At 40.3% G+C, this 27,344-nt stretch overlaps 1 protein-coding gene across 2 annotated transcripts in view; it reads left to right on the top strand.

The window, feature by feature from the left end:
- LOC109000863 (valine--tRNA ligase, chloroplastic/mitochondrial 2) overlaps positions 1-27,344 on the top strand; it is a 52,250-nt gene that overhangs the window by 21,203 nt on the left and 3,703 nt on the right. For both annotated transcript variants that reach the window (XR_004801148.1, XM_035688470.1), the window contains exons 9-13: positions 4,482-4,592; positions 4,668-4,805; positions 14,719-14,769; positions 14,850-14,962; positions 21,177-21,324. Coding sequence is in view for 1 of the 2 variants with exons in the window: in XM_035688470.1 (XP_035544363.1) it covers positions 4,482-4,592; positions 4,668-4,805; positions 14,719-14,769; positions 14,850-14,962; positions 21,177-21,324 (561 nt within the window). In the remaining variant the exon portion in view is untranslated. The remainder of the gene's footprint in view (positions 1-4,481; positions 4,593-4,667; positions 4,806-14,718; positions 14,770-14,849; positions 14,963-21,176; positions 21,325-27,344) is intronic.

Genomic DNA, 27,344 nt, shown 5'->3' with positions numbered 1-27,344 from the left:
ATAATGTATGAAGAAAAAAAGTTCGAATCTTGTCCATTGTCCGTTCATGATCCTCAAAACTCCAACCATTCCTCTCCATCCATACGCACCACCATAGGCAAATCGGTATCATCTTCCATATCGTTGCAATTTGAGAATTACCTCGAATGCCTTGCTAGCTGGCCAAAAGTCAACAACCCTTCTTTGCATTACCCAAACGAGTCCCACTCTAGCAAAGATATCATTCCATATGCGCATGGCTACATCACAATGCAATAATAGGTGATCCATAGACTCCTCACTTTTCTTACACATAGCACCAATCCAATACCATCAATCGGCATTTTCTTAGATTATCTAAGGTTAGAATCTTCCCTAGTGAAGCTGTCCATACAAAAAAAGAAGCTTTTAGGGGGCCCTTAGTCTTCCATGGGAATGTTCTTGTAGAATGTGTCATGTGGGACTCGTAGTATGACTGTACAGTAAAATTTCCCCTTCTTGGATTGTGACCACATAATCTTATCTGCTCCTGCAATCACTCTACAAGTATACACAAGGTTGAAGAAATCTGTAAATGTGTCAATTTCCCAATCTTGGACAGCTCTAAGGAAAGTGATATTCCACTAAGGGGAGCCACTAGAGAGATCCATGAGCTCTGCTACGGAAGCCTCCTTTCTTCGGGCAATGTCGTATAGTGTTGGGTAGGCTTCTTTGAGGATTCGATCTCCACACCATAGGTCATTCCAGAATTTAATTCTAGAACCATCCCCAACTGCAAAATGTGTATATCGATGAAGATTGGTCCAGCCTCTTCTTATTTGTTTCCAAAGCCCCACCCCATGTTATCCGCTCACCTCATTTGAGCACTATCCTCCCCACAGTCCACCATAATTCAACTCTATAATCACCCTCCTTAAAGCTCCCCTCTCTTCGTGGTATCTCCACAACCATTTACCCAATAAAGCCTTGTTAAAAACCAACAAATTCATAATTCCTGACTTGCTTTCTCGTATAGGGGTACAAATCATTGCCCAATTCACCAAACGTGGCACTCAGTTCAAACGATTGTAAAATCGCTATTTGAAATGTTCAAATACATTTAGAATCACTAGGATTACTCTTTGGATGGACACTTGACACATTCCTAGCCACACATTGGAATAGTAATAGGACACTTGTCACTTAATGAGTTAAGTGTGATGGAATGGAGGCAATTCAAGCATGTGATCGTGCCACCTTTGCAAACACTATTCCGACCACCCGAAACACTTTTTGATCAACCAAAATAGGGTTTTAACCCTAGTGAAACCCCACACCATTGGATTTCAATCATAACCCTAAAACCCTCATGAGGGGCGAAGCCCTAAACCTTGATTTCAAACCCTAACGTGGCCTGGTTTCGATGAACACATGTTATTAATCACTTATTTTAATCACTTCCACATGTTATTAATCACTTATTTTTTTACTCATACACTCTAAACCACTTTCTTACATCTTGATAATCACATTGGGCCAAGAAAATTTTGATTTGAACTTCATCCCAACCGAAACCCCGAAGGAGGCCCATGAAAACCCTAAATTGAAGCATCGAGCCCATCTTTGACCCACCGAAAACCACTACCAAGGCAAGCTTCTTGGAGAAGTTTCTTCCTCCTCCCAAGCCAAGCTAGGGCTGACATGCCACTCATGGCTAGCCTAAAAAAGGTGACTTGATGGCAAGTCAAAAAGGCTATAAAACCACCACCCACCAATTCAGCTTTTGCAGCAGAAAACCATGGGCTGTGTAGCCCACAGTTTCACCACCTTTTGGGCTGCCAACCTCCCATCCAAGCGTCACTCAGCCACCCCATGTCAGCCCCCTCTCATGTATATCATGCCATCCCCCTTCATCACTTCACATTTTGCATTTCCATCCCATTTTCTAGAGAGAACCTGAGAGAGAGTTTCAGGCAGATTTTCTTACTATTCTTGCCTTGCATTTTCCAGCCCTTTGTAAGTCGATTGTGGTAAAAATTGAATCGATTGCATTGATGTGATTGTAGTCTTTACATGGCTATATATACAATTACATAGCTGATTTACAGAGCTAATTACAGGGAGATAAAATAGGAAACTTTTCTTCCTAAAAAAGATTTCTATATCAATAGGATTTCTTAACGGTTATCCCATAATCCTAGGAAAGTCAAAGATACAAATATATAGGTTTCCTAATAGATAGAATATTGAGGGAATCAATTATCTATTTTCCAGCACTCCCCCTCAAGCTGGTGAATATACATCCTTCATTCCCAGCTTGAAGATAAGTCCTGGGAATGCTGCACTGCTAAGTCCTTTTGTGAGTACATCTGCGAGTTGGCCGTTAGTTGACACATATGGAGTACAAATTAATCCACCATCCAACTTCTCTTTTTTGAAGTGTTTATCTACTTCAATGTGCTTTGTTCTGTCATGTTGAATAGGTTTGTGAGCAATGTTGATGGCCGACTTCTTGTCACAAAATATCTTCATTGGTCCTTCCCATTTGATTCTAAGGTCTTCCAGAATTGTCTTGAGCCATAGTAATTCAAACACTCCCTGAGCAATCGCCTTGAACTTTGCCTCCACACTCGATCTAACTACCACATTCTGCTTCTTACTCCTCTAGGTCACAAGATTGCCTCTAATGAAAGTTCAATAACCCGTAGTGGACCTCCTATCAACAGGTGAGCCTGCATTATCTGCATCAGTGTATGCTTCAAGGATCAATTCGACGTTTCTTCTAAATAGAATTCCCTTGCCAGTATTGGCCTTTAGGTAATGCAGTACCCGGTACACTGCCTGTAGGTGAACTTCTTTGGGCTGTGCATAAATTGGCTAACCATGCTCACGGCATATGCAATGTCTGGCCGTGTGTGAGCAAGATATATAAGCTTTCCTACCAGTCTCTGGTAGAATTCCCTGTCTACGGCTAGATCTTCATTTGCCTCTCCAAGTTTGTGATTTGGCTCGATTGGTGTGGAGACAGGTCTACATGCCAGCTTTCCTGTCTCCATTAGAAGATTAGTTACGTGTTTTTGCTGTGAAATAAAGATGCCTTCTCTGGAATGAGCTACTTCAATTCCCAGAAAGTACTTCAGTCTTCCAAGTTTTCTTATTTCAAATTCTTTGACTAGACACCTTCCCAAGGCTTTCTTCTCATTCTCATCATTTCTTATCACAATTATGTCATCAACATATACCAAAAGAGTCGTGACTCCCCCTGCATCTAAGTGCTTAATAAAGAGTGTATGATCTCCTTGACTTTGTCTATATCTGGTGGCAAGCATTACTTTGGTAAACCTTCCGAACCAAACCCTTGGTGATTGCTTAAGACCATACAATACTTTCTTCAATCTGCAAACTTTATTGCTTCTTAGATTTCCCTTGAAGCCTGGAGGAACATCTATGTATATTTCCTCCTCCAACTCACCATGAAGAAATGCATTTTTTACATCAAATTGCTCCAAGTACCAGTGTAAGTTAGCAGCTAGTGATAGCAACACTCTTACCGTACTCATCTTAGCCACTAGAGCAAATGTCTCTTGATAGTCAATGCCATAGGTCTGCGTGTATCCTTTTGCCACGAGTCTGGCCTTGTATCTTTCCAGGGAGCCATCTGACCTGTACTTCACTGTAAACACCCACTTGCATACCACAACTTTCTTCCCTGGTGGTAAGTCAGCAATTTCCCTCGATTATTTTCTAGTGTCTGCATCTCTTCATTCATAGCATTTCTCCAATTCTTATTAGATAATGCCTTAGATAAAGTATTAGGAATAGGAATGGTATTTATGCTGACTTGAAAGCTCCTATGTGATGGTGAGAATTTTCTAAATGACACAAACTTTGCTAAAGGTACAATGGGTGTTTAGTGCATTCTCTTGTGCCTTTTCTAATAGCAATAGGGAGGTCACGATCATGGGCTGATGGAGGTGAAATATTGGGACTTAGCTCACTCTCAAGATCTAGAGTTGAAGCTTGAACTTGCTCAGGATTAGGGTCCGGATCTCTTCGTCTTGAATAAACTTGCATAAATCTTATAGAGTCACAAGACTCATCACTTTGTCACGGGTCTAGGTGAACTTTGTGTTGCATGTCCCGACGCTTTAAGTTTCGTCAAATCCAAAGCGGAAGTTGAGGGTGTCGCACATTCCCCTTTTAAAACCCATCTTTCAATACTCTTTCCCTGACTCATGCTGTCCCATTACTCCCCTCCCCCCACACGCCCCAGAAAAAACCTGAAAAAAGGAAATTGCTCAAAGGATAAAAAAAGGTAAGAACAAGGAACAAGTTTCATGGGTTTTACACACCCAATGGAATGCAATTCAGGAGTTTACTGTAGGAGTCGATGATCCTATCACTGCTTTTATTAAGCTCTTGTTTGTTCTCGCTAGCTGTTTAGAGCATCTTTCTAGTATGTCTTTGTAGCTTACCAAATTCCCATATATTGATGTGGCTTTGTACTTTTAATTATTTTTCAGGGGCGTAAAATGTCAAAAACACTGGGTAATGTTGTAGATCCAATTGATACTATCCAGGAATTTGGTACTGATGCTTTACGATTCACACTTGCACTAGGAACTGCTGGTCAGGTTTGATTTGTTCTCAATAGAATACACTGGCTGATATATTTTATGCTGTCAATTGAATACGTCCTCTTCTTTCAGGACCTTAATTTATCCACGGAGAGATTGTCCTCCAACAAGGCCTTCACTAACAAACTGTGGAATGCTGGCAAGTTTGTGTTACAGAATTTGCCTAATCGAGATGACGCATCTGCTTGGGAAACTGTACTGGCTTATAAGGTTGGTTTGTGTTCATTAACCTTTGATGAGGTCGGTGAAATGACAATATGATTCTAGAGTCAAAACTCCTAAAAACATTCATATTTTGTGGAATATTTTTGTTTAACTAGAAAAGAAAGCTATGTTTATTAGGCACATAGCATAAGAATAACATAGCCATAATTTGTTAAGAAGTGTGATGGAGTTAACTAAATCTCAAGACAATACTTTTTTCTTTTCTTGGCACTGGGTGTTCAGGAACAACGTCCCGACTAATCCCAGGAGTGCATAGGCCCTCGGCAAGTGCTTTCTCGCAAGTGCACCTTGGATAATTCAAGAAGAAAATCCCCCCAATCCGATGGCCCTTAAAGATTGTTTGCATCCAAGGGGATTTGAACCTTAGACTTGGGGGGAGCATACCGCCAAGCCCAAGGCCTTTACCACTTGAGCCAACCCCCAACCCGTAGGGGTTAAATCTCAGGACAATACTTTAGAGTAAGATCCTGAAAAACAGTCAAGTAAATGCTTCCTCTGAAATAGGCTTACACCCTTTTTATAGTTACCAACTTGAATCACAAGAAAGTATTTGAGTTTCCCTTAATCATTGGTGTGAAACCAATCTCGGCAAAATCGTTTGAACCTGTAATATCACCCCCCCCAAAAAAAAAAAAAAAACACTCATTGCTGGTAATTACAATATCATCCTCATATACTACCAGCAGAATGTAACCTGCATCGATATATTGGTGATTCACCAATGATATTTTTTTGAAATCTACAAAGCTCTTGGGGATATGTTTTAGATATATAACTTCTTTAACTTGAACACACTACCCTGATACCCCGTCTTACCCAAATGGTTGCTACTTGTAAATTTCCAGCTTATATTCAGCTGAAATGATGGCTAGTCAAGATTAGCTGTAGAGAAAATCAACAATCAAATGAAGAAGAGTTTGGCCATCGAAGAAAAAGTTGCCTCATAATCAATGCTATAGGTATGTGTAAAACTCTTAACAACCAATCACGCCTCCACAATTCCACAGAACCATCTTTTTTAAACTTTTTTTTTTTATCGGTAACCATCCATCTCAAACATCACCGGATATACAACCTTTACATCCAACAATCTATTTGCTAGGAGGTTGTGGAACAAACTCCCATGTCCCATTATGATAAAGGGTATCCATTCCAATCTTCATGGATTTCTTCCAACTTGGACTAGATAATGAATCCTTGACTGACTTCGAAATAGAAGTTGTAGAAAGCCTTAAGGTAAACTTGAAAAGGAAGGGGATAAAGACTGATAAAAACAATTTGACTATTTGGATGTTGATTGACACAAGATTGTACCTTTTCTGAAAGCAATAGGCAAAGAGCCTAAAGTTATATGTGAACATGGAGTTAAAGAAGGCTGCAAAGATGGTGTTGGCATAGGAGCCAATGGCCTTAGGTGACATAAATAAACCTGCATGTGAATTGCACGAGATTGTAGCAAAGAGTCTGATGAACCAAGATTTGGTGGTGATGGAGATAGAGTGAGGGTAGGCAGTGGAACAGATGATGAGGACTATCCTCTTTAGCATGTGAGTAACCAAGAAACACACCAGAAGATCTTTGGTGGAACTGAGAAGGGAAGATGCATTTGGAGAGAAGACAATCTGAGGAGGCACCGTCTAGAACGGAGGATGGCAGTTGCTTAATATGATGACAACTAGAAAACACATCATTCCAAAACCATTTGGGAACATGCATGTGAAGTAACCGAGTGATTTATGTCCAATAATTGACTGCTCTTGCATTTAGTTACACAATTTTGTTGTGAGGTGTGAATGCATGGAGCTTCGTGGACAGTGTCTTTATCACTCAAGCAAGTGGCAAAGGAAGTAGCTTCATACTTTCTGGCATTGTTCAAATGCAAGATTTGAATTCTGCATCCAAATTGGGTTTTCAAGTTCCTTACAAAATATTTGGAGTATGGAAAAAAGTTCAGATTATACCTTCGTAAGAAACAACCATGTCATATGAGGATGATTATCCATAAATATCATAGAATAATGAAGTTGTTATTTGATTCACTATTGAATGGTCTCCATACTTTAGAATGACTCAATTCAAAAGGAGTTGAAGCATGGCTATCAAGTTGATGTATAGAAGACACATTTTTGTGTACTAGGTTGACACATTTCCCAAGGTAAAGAGGACATTTCGAAGATTCATAATCTGATATTTTAAAATAGGATAGTTTAGCCATGCTTTAAGTAGGAACAAAAAGGGGTGGGGAGAGAGAGAGGTAGTTGCCGAAGAGAAAATACAAGAGAGGGAAGAAGAAATAGGACTACCTAAGTTTGTTTCTCAAGGGAGTATTGCGGTACTAAATGTTAGTTTTTTTTTTTGAAAGGTGAATTCCATTAATAGAATATCAACAGTCATGAATACAATGGGGAATAATTCCCATATCAATAGAAGAGTTGGAATGTAAGAGTGCATCCCTAGCAAGCTTATGAGCAGCTTGATTTCCTTCCCTTCTAACATGTAAAACTGACCACTCTTCATAGCTATTTAATTGATTCTTGACATCTTCTATGAGCATACCCGTAGCTGACACTTCCTCCTTTCTGCTGTTGATTGCTGAGATGACTATCTTAGAGTCGCCCTCGAGTATGATCCTCTTAATTCCTCTTAATTCTCAGTTGTAGGCCAAAACAAGTAGCTTCCATGGCTCCCATAGCCTTTGCCAACAAAGGGTCAGGGAATAGTGGTCTATATTTTCTTGAAGTTGCCACAACCCTCCCATTCCAATCCCTGATGATTAGGCCTATCCCAATTTTGTACTGAATTCTATCGACAGCAGCATCCCAGTTGAGTTTAAAAGTGTTTTCAGGGGGTGGGCTCCAATTAGGCCTGTTCTGTATTGAGAGTTGCTGAACTGACTCATTAAGAGTGGTAGAGTTTAATTCATACAGAATTTCCTTGGCCAGCTTAGCTACTGAATTGGGGCATCTAAACTCTTGTTGGAATATGAATTGGTTTCTCCTCGTCCAAATTCTTCTAGCTACCACAGCAAACTCTTCAATCACTTCCTTGCCTCCTGAATCCTCCAGCTCTGTAATGAGGTTCTTGATTGAGGGTTTGGGGGAGTGACATTTTTGAAGTTTAGTTGAGCATTGGTGCCATACGTCTTGAGCAGCAGGGCAGTTCCAAATGGCATGGATAATATTCTCCTCCTCTCGTAGGCATAAAGGGCAAGAAGGCTTGTCAATAACCTTCTTCTTAAAAAGATTCTGGTTGGTTGGTAGTCCTTCATGGCTGGCTCTCCACAGGAATTGTTTGTCAGCTGGAGTGATCTGAGGTTTCCACAGGTTCGACCAAAACCTCTTGTCATTTGAACTACTAGATGCCTGGCCCCTCACAGATTCCATCAAGTCCATGTGCAAGTGATAGGCACTCCTTACAGAAAAAGACCCCTTTGATGTACCTGACCAGATTAGTTTGTCAGGGCTGTTGTTGTAGCTAATGGGAATTTGCTTGATCAAAGTAGCTTCTTCTTGTGAAAACACCTCCACCAAACTGGCCTTCCATTGGTTTGTACTAGGTTCAATTAAGTCACTAACCAAAGCCATCGGGCTCAGTATCTTCACTGGACTCATAATTTTAGCATATGGAAGGTTTGGAACCCACTTATCCTCCCAGACTTTAATAGTTTCACCATTTTCTACTCTCCATCTGGTGCCTCTTTTTAAAATTTCTCTAGCATCGATTATGCTTCTCCAGATAAATGAGGGCCTACTGCCCATTTTAGCTTGAAAAAATCCACTGAGGAAAGTATTTAGCTTTCAGCACTGGAGAAGCTAGAGCTTGAGGATGATGCAGAATATTCCAACCTTGTTTTGCCAGCATTGCAAGGTTGAAGCTATGTAAATCTCTGAAGCCCATGCCACCAGCTGCTTTCGATTTTCCCATAGTCTTCCAAGATACCCAGTGGATTTTCCTTTCCTCTTCAACCTGACCCCACCAGAAGTTCCTCATCACTTTGTTTATATCTTTCAGAAGAGACCAAGGAAGTTTAAAAACCCCCATGCTGTATGTTGGCAAGGCCTGCACCACTGCTTTGAGGAAGATTTCTTTTCCAGCTTGTGATAACCATTTGACTTGAAGGCTGCTTAACTTTTGTCTGACTTTGTCCAGAATAGACTTGAATGATTGGTATCTTGACCTGCCAATTAAAGAGGGGAGACCAAGATATTGTTCATAAGTAAGGCTAGATCTCACTCCTGCTATGTTCAATATAATTTCCTGGTTTGCCATTGGAGTGTTCTTACTAAATTGTATAGAGGTCTTCTCTTTGTTTAAGCATTGGCCTGAGGTTTTTTCATAAATGTTTAGCAAATAAATTAGCCTACTCCATTCAAGGGAGTTTGCTTTGCAGAATAGAAGGCTGTCATCTGCAAAGAGAAGATGGTTTAGGTGAATTCTGCCTCTTGCAATGGGAACACCCAAAATAGCTTTGGAGGATTCTGCTTGGTTGAGCATAGAGCTTAACACTTCAGCACATAAGATGAAGAGATATGGAGACAAAGGATCTTCTTGTCTAATACCTCTAGTTGGCTTGAAAGGTTCTTGAGGGATGCCATTAAGAAGGATGGAGTATGACACAGATTCCACACATTTCATCACAAGTTTGATCCAGTTTTAAGCAAAGCCCATTTTTGTCATTACTTCTCTTAGAAAGGCCCATTCAATACGATCATACGCTTTACTCATGTCTAGCTTTAGGGCCATGAAACCCTCTTTCCCTTTCAATCTGCTATTCATGGAGTGTAAAGCCTCAAAAGCCACTATAATATTATCAGTGATTAATCTGCCTGGGACAAAGGCAGATTGTGTAGGGGAAATGATGTCTTGCAGTATAATTTTCAATCTGTTGGCCATGGCTTTTGAAACAATCTTGTATATAACATTGCAAAGGCTTATAGGGCGGAAATTAGATACTTTTGAGGGACAATTCAGCTTAGGAGTCAGAGCTATGTAAGTAGAATTTATAGAATCAAAATGGCCATCTGAATTGAGTAAGAAAAGAGCAGCTTCACTAATCTCATCTCCAACCGTGCCCCAATGGTTTTGATAGAAAGCTGGGGGGAAGCCATCTGGACCTGGAGAGCTCAGAGGGTTCATGCTAAAAAGTGCTTCTTCAACCTCTTGCCGTGTGAATTTTCTAATTAGCCTTGAATTCATATCAGCTGTGACAGATTTGTCTAAGTGCTTTAGGCATAGGGGAATGTTTTCAGGACTGGATGTGTTAAAAAGACCCCTGAAGAATTTTTGAAATTTAGCACTGATCTCCTCCTTTGTTACTGCCTCTTCACCATCTCGATCTGAAATTTTCCTAATGAAGTTTCTTTTCCTTCTATGGGTAGCACATTGGTGGAAGAATTTAGGGCAGGTTTGGGAGGTGAGATGAGAATTTTGTGTTTTGTTTTGAAGTTTAAAATATTATGTTTTAATATAATTATTGTTTTGGAATTTGAAAAAGGTGTATTGGGATTTGAAAAAGTTGAATTGTTTATTATATTTTGTATCGAGATTTGAAAAAGGTGTAATGATGAGATGAGATGAGATGAGAATTTTGTGTTTTGTTTTGGTTACCAAACCTGCCCTTAGTGTTCCTGTTCCCTTCCCTCAACCATTTCTGTTTTGCCCTTTGTCTCCATTTTTTGTCTTCCTCCTCAAGCATCATGTCTAATTCTTGTTTCTTTGCCCTTATTTCCTCTGCTAGATCCCTAGAAACGCCTTCTGTAGGTCAGAAAGTTGTTGTCTCTTGGCTTGTTGTTCCTTCCTTAAGCCCTTTGCTATTGCTATACCCCATTTTTTGAGTTTATCTTGGCATCTGGACAGACTTGTAACAGCCTGGTCTAGTTTGTTTTGTGCCAAGCTACTTTCTTTCCATGCCTCTTCTACTATCTTGCTGCATTCCTCTCTAACTGCCCAACAGACCTCATATCGAAATGGCCTTTCTTCTCTTGTAAAGAACTGGTTTCTAGAGGCAATGGTTATAATAAGAGGCCTGTGGTCTGACCTTTGGACAGCTTCTGTACTCACCATTGTATCTGGGAACATCTCTAGCCATTTATCATTAGCACACGCCCTATCCAATCTTTCCTTAGTGAATTGAGGACCCTGCCTGTTATTGCACCATATGTATTTATCTCCTGTGTAGCCTAGATCACTCAGCCCGTTCAAAGCTAGGGATAGTCTAAAAGCTTCCATCTGGGAATTAGGTCTCATTCTACCACCATAGTTTTCACCATTATGCATGATTTCATTATAGTCCCCAACACAAAACCATGGAGCATTATCCGTAGGTTTCAATGCCTTTAGTAAGTTCCAACTGCTGCTTCTCTTGGCTGTCAAAGGATGGCCATAAAAGCCTGTCATAAGCCATGCCCCAATATTACCTCTAATCTTGAGCTTGATAGAGATATGGAAATGAGAGTAATTTTTCAGTGACACGACCAAATCATCCTTCCAAAGTAATGCCAGGCCACCACTAGCCCCCTTGCTGTCAACCACAAAACAATTTTTCATACCTAGTTTTTGCTTAACTTTCTCCATTTTGGACCTGGAACACTTAGTCTCCATTAGGAAAATGAGACTTGGGGACTTTGTCTTCACCAAGAGGTGAAGTTCGTGAACTGTCCAGGGGTTCCCAAACCCTCGGCAGTTCTAGCTTATGCAATTCATGGCTGTTGGTGGTGCTGTCCAGCAGCCACCACCAACAAATCTTCCTTAATCTCACCAAAACATGGTAGATTAAGTTTCTGTTTTTTATTTGCATCTGAAGACCATTCTTCAGCTTGAACAGCAACAGAGTTCCTCTTTAGGGGTGTTAACAGGTGGGCCTTTTGAGAAAGGTCCTGGCTGTTATCAGCAGGGCCAAAATTGTGAGCCCTTGCTCGCCTCTTCCAATGGGGGTTCTTCTTGACTTGTACCAGTTGATTAATCTTTTGGGACATGAACTGGTTTAGAGAGTTAACCTGGGATGCTAATGAGGGGCCCTTGGCCGCTTTTGGAAAGACTTCTATGTGGCTGGCATGTAACATCACCACATCTGCATGGGCTTCCGAGGACCCACACCCCTTGACAACTGATTTCAAAGTTGTGTCAGTAGTTCCTGTTTGAACTTTAGGAACCGTAGGCAACTCCTTTGAGGTTTCCTCGAGACTTGCTACTTTCGGTAGGTCAACTTGCCTTTCCTGTTGATCCTCCTTTTTGGGAACCAAAAAGGTATGGGCGCCTGCAGCAAGATCCTGAAATTTAGAGGTCTGATTATGGTCAACAGCATGGCCTTCCTCCTCTACCTTTTCCTGCTGCCGGGCTGGTTGCTCATAGCTCCGGCCACCTCCTTCGTATCTTTTTGTGGTTGTGCTGCTGGCCTTTGGAGGATTAGCACGGAGCCAAGGACCAAACTCATTGCTTGGCTTACCATATGTTCCTCATGATCCTTTTGAGCAACCTCCTTCCTTATGCTTTATGGTACCACACTGAAAACAAAATGAGGGGAGACGTTCATATTTTATAGGCAACCAAACCTGCTTATCATCCAGCTTCAGCAGCCTCCCTTTGCATAGAGGCCTTGTAATATCGATCTTCACTTTCAAACGTAAAAATGGACCCCATGCATTACCAGTCTCATTAGTGTCCAGCTGAAGAACACTCCCAACCCCAAACCCTACTTGCCTTCCTATTTCATGAGTCATACTCACCAAAGGCATGTTGTGAATTTGGATCCAGAAAACCTCAGAGGAGAAGGAAGAATCTTCTTCCACTAGGGTCCCTTCAAGGTCTTCCATGCATACCAAGAACCTATCAAAGGTCTAGGGCCTACTCAGAAGTACCTTCCGTTTGTCCTGTTGGAATTGAAATTCAACCAAGAATTTATTTAGACCCATCTCTTTAAATTGTACCCAACCCATCGTGCTCCGCACTTTTACCATTGTTAATCGAAAAGCTTCTTTGTTGACCATTCTCTCAGAGATGATCAGAACCATGATACATAACTTCCCTTTACCCGCTTCTTTATTAACTTCATCCTGTGGGATCTCCACCTCTGCTCTTTCTTGATCGGATAACGAAAAACTTTTCCACATCTTCTCCAGCTCAGTCTCCATTGCCCCCCACACCCTCAGTGCAGGGACCACCAATGCTCTCGCAAAGACTAAACCTCACCCTCTAAAAGGAGAAGACCCTCTCACGGCCAAACAAATTTCATTTTTTTAAAGATGCATTATATAACTTAAGTAGCCTGATTGGTCGACCAAGATGATCTACCATGCAAATCCCAACAACATTCAACTGAATGGTTATTATTACCATAATGAGGGCATTTATGAGATTCACACCTCAAGCTTGACCACTACTTGTCATGGCTCCCACACCTCAGCCACTACGGCCTTTAGGGGGGAGCAGTGGGAATCCTATAAAAGAGTCAATTAAGTCAGACCTCTCACCACGTTGATCAGAGCTCAACCAAGACTCATGTCTAGATGTGTGGCATGTTGAAATTTGGAGCACACATAGGATTGTGATGGAAGTTGTGCACCATTGAAAATCTGGTGACAAATAGGCTCATATCTTGGCTTTAAGTTACCTATCGAAATAGGATATATTTTTGCTTCAAATAACCAAAGGAAGTGAAAACATTGAGACCATCATGGAAAGTGCATTCTATAATGTATTACCTTCCCATAATACCATCTCATTCCCATGGGAAGAATCATGTGATGAAGTAAGGCCCCTTTTGAGAGTGGCCTTCTATGTTTAGACAACTATTTTAGGGAAGATTCTCCCCTTTGGTAACGAATGGAAGATGATTTTTATTTTGATGGATTGGTATTACATGTATAGGCATAATGGGAGGGGTTTTGTTTTTTTAATAATCTGTTGTGCAATTTGAAGTGCATGGTGTTTTGTGTAATGCTATACTTGGGTTGTTTGGGTTAGCTTTGGTTATGCGTCGTTGATAGATGTTTTAGAGTGTTGGAAGGACTAGTTTAGCTGTTTCTAGAACAAAGCTTCGTCAAAGATGGTCTGGTCTTGTCTATTGTGGTGTATGTTGAGGAAAAATGATTGGTTTTTTGAGAATAGGGACAAGACGGTGGCGGAAGTCAAAGATTTCCTTTTTACAACCTTGTATCATTGGATGATTGTTCATTTTGGTTCTTCCATTTCTAGCTTTCAGGATTCATTTGCTCTTATCTTTTTTCCGGTTAGGTGTATTTCATTTTTTTTGATAAGTAAGAAGTAAATTTCATTGATATGAATGAAAGATAGGCATAGCCCAAGTACACAGGTAGGTGTATTTCATATACGGAAACACCTGTTGGTCATTAACAAAGGTAACTTTTCGGGGAGAGAAAGAGCTTCTTCTTCTCTTGATGGGTAGCGTTGGTGCCAATCTTGCATGGTGCCTCCCGATTATAAATTTTCTACTTATTACATTGTATAGAAGTGGGTAGCCCAATAGATTACCAGGATCAGCCTACGCTCCATCCTGTGTTCTCAATTTGCTTCTCAATGTACTATGCAGGGTTTAAGACAATCACCCATCCAAGTAACCAAAACTTTTTCACTCAATCATACACCACACCATTTCCAGATGAAGCAAGGATGATATAGGGACTGTCCTCCATGAATGGTTCATCAAAAACTTTGATCATCTACGAGAGCTTACATTTGGAAGTTGATGAACTTAAAAGTATTGAGAACATAAATTTTTGCATTTACTCATGAACATCATCTCATCATTAATTTTATTTGTTAAGATTGCATTTCATTTTTTTCTAGATGTAGTTTTAGCATTTATTTGGGAAGGTAGCCAATACAGAATTATTGTTGTTATTATTGTTATTGTTGTTATCATTATTATTTTTTTGTTTAGTTTGACAGAGAGAAGTCTCTTGTTGAGCTACCATTGCCAGAATGTTGGGTGGTAAGATAACTGTTAACATTCCTTTCTATATTATTCAGTATAGCCCGGGTAGTTACCATTTTACTTTGTCTTGTTTTCAGGTCTCAAAACTTCATTTGCTTATTGACATGGCCACTGCAAGTTATGACAAATATTTCTTCGGAGACGTTGGAAGAGAAACCTATGATTTCTTTTGGGGTGATTTTGCTGATTGGTATGTTACATTTGATGAAGTTGTTTTTCATTGGAGAATATATCTTTATATTCTATCGTTATACAGTTGCCTTCTGGAGGGTAGATTAATTTACTGGTTAGACGCAAAGCTTAGGTTTCTCCAACGATAGATAGTAAGGCTGAAGTCCAGATGTATTAAATATGCTTTAAGTGCTTGAAAACTAAACAAAATCCTGTTTGGTCTTGAGCGTTAAGCATGGGGTACATACTTTTTTGATGACCAAGGAAGTTATATACTGCAAAAATGACAGATGAACATACATTTCCTTGACGTATCAGGTGAAGCAAATTACTTCAGATACCTTTTTTTTATGATAAGGGATTTCGGAGACTGCAAATGCAACATGTCTTTTACCTGTTTAAACCCAAAACTAATGTAACATGTCCCCATCACACAAATAAGGTAAATCATCGGCTTTCACCGAAGGGACGTGGCCCCTAGAAATGGTTTAGTTCAAATCTTGAACCTTGAGGGAGCATATCACCATGACTAAGTGGATGTTTGGCAAACATGAGAATTCTCAAAATTCTCAAAACTTCTCATAATTTCATTCCCAAACATAATTCAAACACAAAACACTTTTCAATTTCAAGTTTTCAACTTTTTGATTTAATTATTACCTAATCATTATTTAGAAACAAAAATCAATACAATTTTTACAAACTTAAAACAAAACAAAAAAATTAATACAACTTTTACAAATTTCAAAATAAAAATTATATTAAAAAATTATATTCAAATAATTTTTTAACTTTATAATATTTGTATTCAACTTTAAGAATCTATTCAGTCGAGACTACGTCTGAATATTAGACCACGTGAAAGAACCCTCCACAAGTGGCAGATCCATTAAGTTCAAATCAAAGATGCACTCTGAGAATTCTGTCATTGCTGGCCGCACTCTTCTATTTCCAAAACATTCACTTGGGAATCTTATGACATTAAAATCTCCACCAATACACCATGTAAGGTCCCAACAGCTATGTACTCCAGCTAATTCTTCCCACAATATTCTTTTGTTGGTGTCTAAGTTTGGTCCTATACGCCTGCAAAAGTCCACAAAAAGTTATCTGTCACACTCGCATGCTACCGTGAGTGCCCCTATAAATTCCTCCATTTTCTCCATCACCCGTCTATCCCACATCACCAAAACACCTCCTGACGTCCCATTAAAAGCCAAATACACCCTCCACGTGTATAAAACTCCACAAACGTTGCACAATTATTGTAGTAATTAATTTCAGTTTTGTCTCCTGTAAACAAACAATGTCCGCGTTCCACTCATGAAACAAGTTTCTTATTTGGAGACGCTTATTGGCCTTGTTGAGCTCGTGGACATTCCTCGATACAATTTTGGGTTTCATTGGGGGGAGGCTAGCCCCTTCCCTTTTGACCTGTCCTTGCTGGAACTACCCTCATAATTCATCCACCATGTTAACCTCTTCAGTTTTCACTGTTTGTTTTAACCATTTTTCCTGTGTTGTTGGTGCCCCACTTCAATGGTGGTAAGCAGAGCCATAAACTATTCTTCACACTCCATCCCCACACATTGTTGTAATTCCTTCACCTTGTGAATTAGTCAGTTTGAAACACCTGATTGAATTGATAACATATAATTCAGCAGGATAGGCTCACCCACTCTGAATTCCATCGACAAACCTTGTGTCTCTTCTGCAAAAAACTTTTCACCCTCCCCGACAGGCCCCTTTGCGTCGTTGGATGGAGCCCCTTTGCATTCTCTCCATATGGGTTGGGTTCTACCGTCATGCTGCCCCATGGGCTGAGGCCCAACTTGTGGGCCCACTTGACTACTCCCCATGGGCTGACACTCGTGATCTCTCCAAACTGGCCGACCCTTCGAGCTTCACCACCCTTGCTTGGTCCAGCAAGCTTCAAGGCCACCTCTTTATTCTGATGTTTATATGAAACCTTTATGGGCCTCCAATCACCTAAGCCCAGCCCATCTCCCTTGTACTTTCTTGTTCCCTTTCCTTTTCCTTATTACCCTCGACACATAGCATCACTTTTCTCACTTCATCCTGCAGCTTCCACAATTGTTCCTGCATCTCCAACAACGTACTGCGTACATCAATCTCCTCCATGCTGACACCTTCCTTGCCAATGCCCCATTTCTGTAAAGCAAAATGAGGGGCTTGATGCATATTTCCTGCAGTGTACCCATTTTCAAACCTACCACTGCCGTCTCCTACTCGCGGTTCATGGTGAGACACCACCAGCATGAGCACCTCCTTGTAGGACCGAGTATTTGGTTGGAGCTTTTCCACCATTGGCCTCAACTGTGCTCCTCCACGAGACCCATCCATGTTTCTCCCTTCCTGTAAACACTCTTGCAGTGCCTCCCTCAGTCTCCTCCATCCCCTCTCCCCCTTCTCCTTAGGTATAAAGATAAAGCTTCGCCTTCCTCCCTCAGTATATTCTACTACCGACATATATCGACCACAGCTATTCAAACACCGTTGTGCTATAAAACTATGATATCCCTCCCTAGTTGTCGCATAAAACTCCTTTTTATCTCCTTTCAAACAATCCTCCAGTGCTCTCCCCAGCCATTGCACTGTGGAAAAACCCAGCAGTAACTCATGCTTAATCTTCCAACCTCTCTCTATGATATGTAGCAAACATCCTTCCTTCACGAGCGAAAATAACTTTGATTCAATCACAAGCTCTCTTATAAACCCCATCTAGATACCACCGTTGTGCTACTATGATCGAAAACGTAGCAACATAGTCGACGGAACGAAGAGAAAACAAAATAACTAATTTTCGTAGGTGTACGGAGAGAAAGTGTACAGAGAGAAATCCACAGATCCACACTAGTACATGAGGTTAGTACAAAAGAGACACCCCGAGAAAAAAAAAAAAAAGAAGAGGAAAAAAGAAATGGGTGAGTACCAAAACCATCTTCAAGCAACAAAACCATCAAGCCCTAGAACTTCCAACCTCAATTGACTAAACCAAGTCCACGCTAGAGTCTTTGGCTCAAAAGCTATCACCTCAAAAGGAGAGACTTTTTACAACTCTGAGAAAGATGTGAAATGAAGAAGTGAGCTGCCATGTGCTCAGTAAGTAGCAATTTAATGGGGGTGTGGGAGTTGGCAATTTTCTTGACTATGAGAGAGTGAATAAGTTCCCAATAAAAATATAATGTGAGCAATACAATTTTATCTTATCCAACATGTTCAGCCAAATGTCATATTCAAGGCCACATGATAACAGGGAAATCACCAATATAGCATGAAGACATCATGCCGCGAGGGGCATCAATATACCACAAAGATATTATGCCATGAAGATATTACCCCATGAGAGACATCAAACATGTCACAAAGACATTCATATGGCTCAAGAATAAATAGCATGCTCACATTTAACTTTCAAAATTTAATAAGCGACATAGCATTTCTCAAGCATTCCAACCATTACTAAATTTGCACAATTCCCACAAGTAGTGCCCAACTACCATAAAAATGTGCACAAATCCAAAATTTACATATGTTTGAAATATAATACCAAAGTGAACCATTCCAAACAAAACCAACCAGTTCTTTTAGCAAAACCCCATTACAGAGCCACATACCTCGATTTCTAGTCAAAATAATCACACGATATTCCTTTGCCAACGATCACTTGGAACCTATTTCATGGCCATTACAATCCGTCAACTTCAACACTAAAAAATGATCTCATTTAACTCTAAAGTTCCCCTCAATCCTTAATAAAATGAATTTAGACTTGCCCAAAAAGATTATCCTCAAATTTGATAAACCCAAATTTCTAAATTGTAAACATGATGCTGGACAGCACATATACTGGCCTCTATTCCCTTATTATTTCAACGTAATTAAGGTCTGAACTCAACCATATAACCATGACATAAATGTGGATAAATTCTAGCTAATACCCAAACTTGGGACTTGCTAATTTACCCTAAAGTAAGTCTAGATGAAACTTAGACAGATTGAAAAGATCTAGGCACATTCAAAAAAGACTGATCAAAGATTCAATCTTCCAAAATTTCACCATCCCCGAACTATACACACCCGCCACTAACACTTGGGTATTAAATTCATCTTCAACACCCCCAACAACATAATTAACTAAGTATATGTTCTCAACAATTCAAAACACTAAGGCTCAGTTTCGATTGAGAAACGCTCTCAATCCATCTCATCTCATCATTATATTTTTCACAAATTCCCACATAAATACAATAAAAAATTCAACTTTTTCAAATCCCAAAACAATAATAATATTAAAAAATAATTTTTTAACAATATTTTATTCAAATTTCATCTTTCATCTCATCTCAACTCAACTCAACTCACTATCCAAACCTAACCTAAATCTTAGCAAATCTCATTTTCGAAATTCATTAAATATACTCCTTATGAGGGAGAATAATTTACCTAATATTGTCGAACTGGTGACAAAACGGCATGGAGCAGTGGCTGTGGGTGGAGATTATTACATTGCAAAACAAGAACTGAGAGGGAAACAGAAAATAGAGACAGAAATAGATTATCAAACACACACAGAGAGATGCGCGTGAGAGAAACAGCTAGGGGGTGTGTGTGAGAGAATCAGATTTTTTTTTTTTTGGGGGGGGGGGGGGGGGGGTGGGGTTGAGAGAATCAGATTGGGTGATGCCACGAAGGGTTTTGGATTTTTTGGCCAGCTGGCAAGGCATCTGAGGTAGCACTCAAATTGCAGCTATGTGGTGGAAAGGAATGGTCGAAGTTTTGAGATTCGTGAACGGACAATGGATGAGATTAGAACTTTATTTTTTCATGCTCTATTCCATTGGTCGATTGTAACAGACTTTAATGGCATGAACTTACATGATTTCCTTGTATCTTTAGACACTCATGCATAGGTGGTGTTGCTCTTGTATATGTTCCGTGTACTTGGCTTCGCCTAATTTAATAAAATTATTATTTACTGATGAGAAAAAAGGTATCTCATGTCATGTTGTCACCATCCCACTTTGGTAATCTCCTTTCCTATTCCTTTGAGGTCCACTAACTAGGGCAGATTGTTCTTGTCAAATGGAGCCTAGCCTGGTACTACAACTCTCCTCATTCTGGAGATACGCAAATACCTCACTTTGAGTAGGAAGGGGCTACTTGTCCAAATTATAAACATGAGCTGGTTCATATTAAGAATTCAAACTCCCTAAGAACTAATAAATCCGCTCCTATTCTTTCATTGTTTTAATCTTCAAGCATCTGGAACACTTAGTTTGGAGACTTTGATAATGATTCAATTCCTATCATAAATCCTGAAGCTTGTGAAAATAGGTGGCTACCGACCATCCCACATATTTGTCTCCTCAAGTCATAGACTTGTGATTCATTCCCGATTTTCATGTATGAGTAGCTGCATCCCAAATCTTCGATGCTATCTGGAGAAATATAATCCTGATTAATCTTTTGTAGCATAGAATACAATAACTAATACATAATTGTCAAATTTTCTGCATCCCACTTATCATAAGTTGTATCCCACTATTGCATAACAAAAAGGAATTGGGATTCTCAAGTTTTTGGAAATACACCTCAGCAATCTGGCAACGAATGTATTCTGTCTCTTATTTGAAAATCCACAAATGCGGTGCATAGAATATTTACTTTATTTAAAAATATTCCCTATGCCATTTGGAAAGATATTTATTATACAGGAAATGCTTAACCTAGATTCTTTAGACTTATTTATCGTGCCCAATGTTTTGAGAACTAGACCTGGCCTACCAATCTCCCATTTCTGGATATGTATTTGAAAATAAAATCCCATTTCTGGAGTGTTCTTTGGATGAGCTGAAGTGATTCTTCTACAATACTTTACTGGACTTCGGCCATTATTTGTAATACGGACAATTTTCACGAGCTGCTTGTATCTCTTACTAGTACCTAGATGTAATTAGGCATGCTCCTTGTATACTTCCAGTGTACTTTGGCAATGTCTTTATTTCGATAAAATTTTACTTTTACCTATAAAAAAAAAAAAAAAAAACATTAAGACATTGCAAGGAGTACTTGTTGAGTAGTACATACAATCTCTGAAATTTGCTGACCTTCTATTATCAACGATGCTATGCAGCTTACTAAATTGTATTGCATGACTGGCATTTGGAACTTTTCATTTTGACCAATTATTCACTTTTGCCCTTCCTCAGGTATATTGAGGCCAGTAAAGCTCGCCTTTATTCCTCCGAAGGTGATTCTGTTGCATCAGTGGCACAGGCAGTCCTGTTGTATGTTTTTGAAAACATACTAAAGTTGCTGCATCCTTTCATGCCTTTCGTTACTGAGGAACTATGGCAGGTTATTCAGTTCTCTAGTATTTCAGCCCCTGCATTGAACTGTACATAGTTTGGTGATTCTTTAATGTTTACCTCTTTTAAAATATAATAATTTTTGCTTTGTTGGATCTCCCAAACGGTAGTCGAGTTGAATAACTATTGAGGTATTGTAACCCGTATTACATGGATGTCAGTATGGTGGCAGGTATAATTTCAGTATTGGTACTGGTGTGTTAGAGTTCCAGAAGTGTCTAGCTCGTGTGGAGTGTAAACTTTAAAATGCAGGGACTTCCAATAAAAGGCTTAAAAATTGCATTTATCTCTCAGAATGATGGAAATACGAAGGGAAAAAAACAGAATAATTTTGTAAACCGCAATACCATGACATTGTTTTTACCAATGGTATGTGGCCCCTAGAAATTGTTTGTACTTAAGGGTTTGAACCTTATACTTGTGGGGTGCACATTCCCCCAGAGTAAAGCCCTTGCCACTTGAGCCATCTCCTAGTAGTGGCAACCCAAATATTCACATGCAATGAGTTAAGTTCATAGTGCAATGACCTGATGCCCAATGGGAATTCAGTAGATAAGAAGCCTTTAGACCAAGTCTTTTTAAGTGTTTCTAGAGGGCAAGAGACTACTAGGAATTTAGTACATGAGAAGCCCGAAGAAAATATATCTTGTCCTTGTAAAATCAAGGAGGGCATACCTGGGCTTTTGTGCAAGTTAGACATAGAAAAGGCTTATGACCATGTTAATTGGGATTTTTTGTGCTATTTACTTGGGAGGTGTGGATTTGGGGATCAATGGATATCATGGATTAGGCATTGTATATATATGGTTCGTTACTCGGTTTTGGTGAATGGAGCACCGGAAGGATTCTTCAGCTCTAGGGGACTATGGCAAGGGGATCCTCTTTCCCCTTTGCTATTTGTTGTTGTTATGGAAGCACTAAGTCGAATGTTGAGAGTGGCAATGAATGGAGGTTTACTTGCTGGATTTTCAGTGGGTGGGGTTACTATATCTCACATTCTCTTTGCTGATGACACACTTTTGTTTTGCGAGCTGCACAATGATTATTTGCAATACTTGAGGGCTGTATTACTTTGCTTCGAAGCGGTTTCAGGCTTGAAGGTAAATCTCTCAAAGTCTGAAATGGTTCCTGTGGGTGGTGTACATAATATCCAGGACTTGGAGAATATCTTGGGTTGCAAGGTTGCTTCGACGCCTTTGAAATATCATGGCTCCTGTTGGGGGCTACTTTCAAGACAAAAACCATTTGGGATGGTGTGTTTGAAAGAATTGAAAGAAGATTGGTTGGGTGGAAACGGCTATATTTGTCCAAAGGTGGTCGATTAACTCTGATCAAGAGCACTCTATCAAACCTCTCTACCTATATTTCTTATCCCTTTTTCCATTACCTGCAAGTATGGCTTCTTGTATGGAGAAAATTTTTCACAACTTTCTATGGGGAGGCATGGGGGAAGAAATTAAGTTCCATCTTGCGGGTTGGGATAAAGTTTGCTCACCAATTCCATGTGGTGGGTTGGGGTGCTCAATGTGAGGGTCTTCAATAAAGCACTTTTGGGGAAATGGTTGTGAAGATACCATAAGAAAGAGGAGGGTTTATGGTGAGAAGTCATAGATGCTAAGTATGGGAGTATGATGTGGGGATGGTGTTCTAAGGAAGTTAGAGGGACACATGGTGTGGGCTTGTGGAAAAACATTAGAGTTGGATGGGGAAGATTCTCCAAGTGTTATAGATTTGCTATTGGAAGAGGTAATAGAGTTTATTTTTGGCATGATGTCTGGTGAGGTGAAAGGGTCTTAAAGCAGGTGTTTCCCACTCTCTACCAGATTTCTTGCGACAAAGAGGCTGCCATGGCTGACTTAGTGGTAATATCTAATGGTGCTGTCCATTGGAATGTAAGTTTCTCAAGAGCTGCTCATGATTGGGAGTTGGATATGCTTGCTGATTTCTTGGACTCGTTATATGCAATATCGATGGGCAGTGAGATAGAGGATAGGATGATTTGGTATTTGAATGGAAATAACAAATTTTTTGTGCACTCTTTCTACAATGCTGTCTTGGGATTATCTAATGATCATAATTTTCTTTGGAAGGCTATATGGCAATGTAAAGTACCTTCTAAGATCGCTTTCTTTGTATGGACTGCATCTCTTAGGCGGATCCTCACGTCGGATAATCTGAGAAAATGTGGTCTTTTCATAACAGATTGGTGTTTTTTGTGCAAGAGTGATGGGGAATCAGTGGATCATCTCTTATTACATTGTGAGATGGCCAGGTGTTTATGGAATGAGATTCTTAATAGGGCAGGGGTGGCTTGGGTCATGCCCAGAAGAGTTAGGGATATTCTGGGGTGTTGGACCGGAATTAGGGGGAATGCACAAATAGCTGCTATATGGAGAATGATCCTTTACTGCATTATGTGGTGCTTGTGGCTAGAGAGAAATAAGAGGTGCTTTGAAGACATGGAGCGTTCTTTGGATGAGCTGAAGCGATTCTTCTACAATACTTTACTTTCTTGGGCTTTGGCCATTAGTTGTAATATGGATAATTTTCATGACCTGCTTGTATCTCTCACTAGTACCTAGATGTTATTAGGCATGGTCCTTGTATACTTCCGGTGTACTTTGACAATATCTTTATTTCAATAAAATTTTACTTTTACCTATAAAAAAAATGAATGAGGAGTTCAAATTCAGTTAGGGGGAGGGTTGGAAGTTCCTAACTTACTGGTTTTCAACCAAACTCTGTTGAGGAAGTGGTATGGTGATATCAACAAGAAAGGTAGGCTTTGTGGAATATTTTAATGGACTCAAAGTTTGGTGGGACTTGGGTGGATGGTGCTCTAATGAGGTGAAAAGATCACATCAGGTGGGGTTGTTAAAGCATTCACAAGAATGGGAAATTGATGCATTCACCCTGTTTTATATCTATTGTACTGTACTAGAGTGAGAATGGGAGATGTGGACAACATTTTCTGGAGCCCCTCAAAAAAATGGAAGATCATCGTCCCTTCATTCTATTGGGCCCTTACTAGTCAAGATACTAATTCATTTCCTTGGAGCAGTATTTGGAAAACTAAGGTGCCCCAAAAAGCAGTTTCTTTTTTTGTATGGACAGCTTTCTTAGGTAAGATTCTCACCATAGACAACTTAAGGAAACGCCGGATCGTTGTGATGGATTGGTGTTGTATATGCAAAAGGAATGGGAGACCACCAATCACCTACTTCTACTCTACAAGGTAGCTAGGCCCCTATGAAATGATTTCTTTAATTGTGGGATTAGCATGGATGATGCCTAGAAGGTCAATTGACTTCCTAGTGAATTGGAAGGGCTTACATGGAAGTCCACAAATCATAGTTGTATGAAAGGTTGCTCCTATTTGTCTATTGTGGTGCCACAGCCTCTAGAAGGAAAGGAATGATAGAAGCTTCAAAGATCACGAGCAGACAATGAATATGCTTATATTTTTATTCTTTTCTTTACACTTTATTTCAATGGTCAATCGCAATATATTTTAATGGACTAAATGTCCAAGATTTTCTTGCATCCGTTTTCAATCATGCTTAGGTGTCACTCTTGTTTATATCCAGTGTATATTGGCTATCCCTATTGTTTTCTTCAATAAAATCTTTCATTACTTATTAAAAAAATAGGATACTAAGCTTAAGGAACAAACTTCAATGAGTGGTGATATTTCTGCTCTGTTTGTGAAGTCTGAGGAGTAACTTGTAGATGGGTTTACTAAGTCCTTATTTCATAGCCCGCTGAGGGATAGGATAGTGAGAGGATAGTGAGAGGATATATAATTGTAATAACTGTGCTCAATTAGGGTATAAATGCCAAATGTAACCTAAAATGTATATATATGTATATATTAAAATTGTATAAGGGGATTTTTTATCGAGGAGGTCTCTGAGAAAACCCTAAGCCACCCAAACCCACCGCCACCTTTCACCCACCCTAGACCGGCGACTGACACCTCACCATCTGCACAAACAAGGCCGACGTGCCCCTGTGACTTCGCGGAGGGCCGTCTAGCATAGGTCCTCCCTCCGGCGACCTAGACTTTCACACGCTTCTCTCTCTAGCTTTCTCAGAGGAGACATCGACTGCCGAACTTGTGCCTCCATTGAGGGGCCCCTGATGTCAGTCCCCCTCCAGCGATCGGGATTTTGATCTGCACTCTATTTTCGTTGGCAAAGATCTCCTATTCTGATATGCTTTTTTTTGTATAACATATTTTCCTTGAGATGACGAAGAGAGATGATCTTGGGATCAAACGATGACGATGTGCGATGTGGATTTGTCTCAGATGGAAGGTGAGAGGTGGTTGAAGGTGGAATCGAAAACTTTCGTTTTTACGAAAGAGGAAAGAAATAGCTTTCACATCTCTGAACGTAGTAAAAGGATGGCTAAGTTCATGTGTCTAGGTGGGACGGCAGCTTCTTGGGTGGCTAAGGGAATAAAGGATTGTTTAGAACTCAGCTATCACGAAGGGTTCTTTAGGGAGCTAAAGATGGGTAATGGAGTTCTCATTATTCAACATCATATTAACACAAAGGGGTAGCTTTTTGCAACTCTCAGAATTCCGGAATGGAAGGAGGAAAGGTTTATTGGTGATTCTGGAAGGCGCAAATGACATTGGATGGAAAATTTTTTTGCTGTCCATTCAAAGCGTTACTGGGTCCAAAGCTGCTATTCTGAAGCATGCAAATAGAGGGGAGCTTGTTGATGGAAAGACAGTGGGGGAAGGCCTTCCTCGGTCAAAGATGCCTTGTACGCTTCGGTGTCGAGGTCACTGGTGGGTAGCCCAGCCGAGAATAGCTCCGCTGCAGAAGGAAAGGGTACGACACTTGTAGGAGACAGGCTGTCAAGTGACAGTGGGAGAAGTGGAGGGGGTCTTGTGGGCTGTCAAAGCTCAAGTGTGCTGGCAAAGGGTGTTTCGACACCGTCACAGATAGCTTCGTTGGACGCCGGCATCCCTGTTCACGCTGGTGTTACTCAAGACATCGGTAGCTTGTCGTCTGATTGCCCTTAGTTACTAGTTACTAATGGGGTTGATACTTTTTTCCAGGGTTCACTTTCAGTTGAGGATGGGGGGTCCTTCCAGAGTCTTGAGTACTTTTGAAGAAGCTGACGAGCCTCTTTTAGAAGATGAAAATGGGGCAACACAATGTAGTGCTTCCCCTACCTACTCTATGCCTCCTAAGGGAGCAGTAGGGTCTAACAAAGTGGCATAGAAAGGATCGTCAGGGGGGTGGAGCACACACAAGCAATGTCCTCGTCGATGGAGGGGAGGAACCTTTAATGGTGACAACAACAATGGGCAGCAACCAAATAGCTGTTGAGGAGGTTCGAGATTTGAATGCAGGATATGGCGGAGAGGAAATTATGGATTTGTCGTTGGTGCCTTGTTGGGTGGAATGTCTAGGGTCGGGAGTGCAGTTAAGTACTGTGTCTGGGGATAATGTTGTTCCCCTGGTTTTTCTTCCTTCGATAAACAATATAGCGGGTTCACCATCGGATTAGGTTCTATATAAGGTTAAAGAGATTCAACATATCGTGGGGCTCTCACATGGAGGATGTGAAGACCAATTTAAAGCACTACTCACTGCGATTAAGGCGAGCCACTCACTTGAAACCAAATCAAGTTTTAAGCAAAGCAGGGAGTTAAAGCTTGGGCAATCAACTACTATGCCAAGGGTGGTAACCCAAGTTGAGAGAAGACTAAAGGGAGGGCATTATGAAGACTTTCTCGTAGAGGGAGTTTTGGGTGGAGTATTAGTCTTATGGGAAACAAGGGGTTGGGGTTGGGGTTGGGGTTGGGGAGGTGTGTTTTATTCCAATTCAGGCTTGGTATATTTTGGGTAGTTTTTCACGGGTTTTTTGGGTCATTAGGAGCTCTCTAGTATGGGCTAGGTGTTTTCTTGTATACGTCTAGTGTACTTGGTTACTCTTATTGATATATATAATATTTTTACTTATAAAAAAAATTGTAATTGGGACACTTTT

The sequence above is a fragment of the Juglans regia genome, chromosome 3 (genome assembly GCF_001411555.2).
Source record: "Juglans regia cultivar Chandler chromosome 3, Walnut 2.0, whole genome shotgun sequence".
In the NCBI taxonomy this organism is placed as follows: Eukaryota; Viridiplantae; Streptophyta; class Magnoliopsida; order Fagales; family Juglandaceae; genus Juglans; species Juglans regia.
Note: the sequence above shows the minus strand (reverse complement) of the source record. Positions and strands in the feature narration are given on the sequence as shown.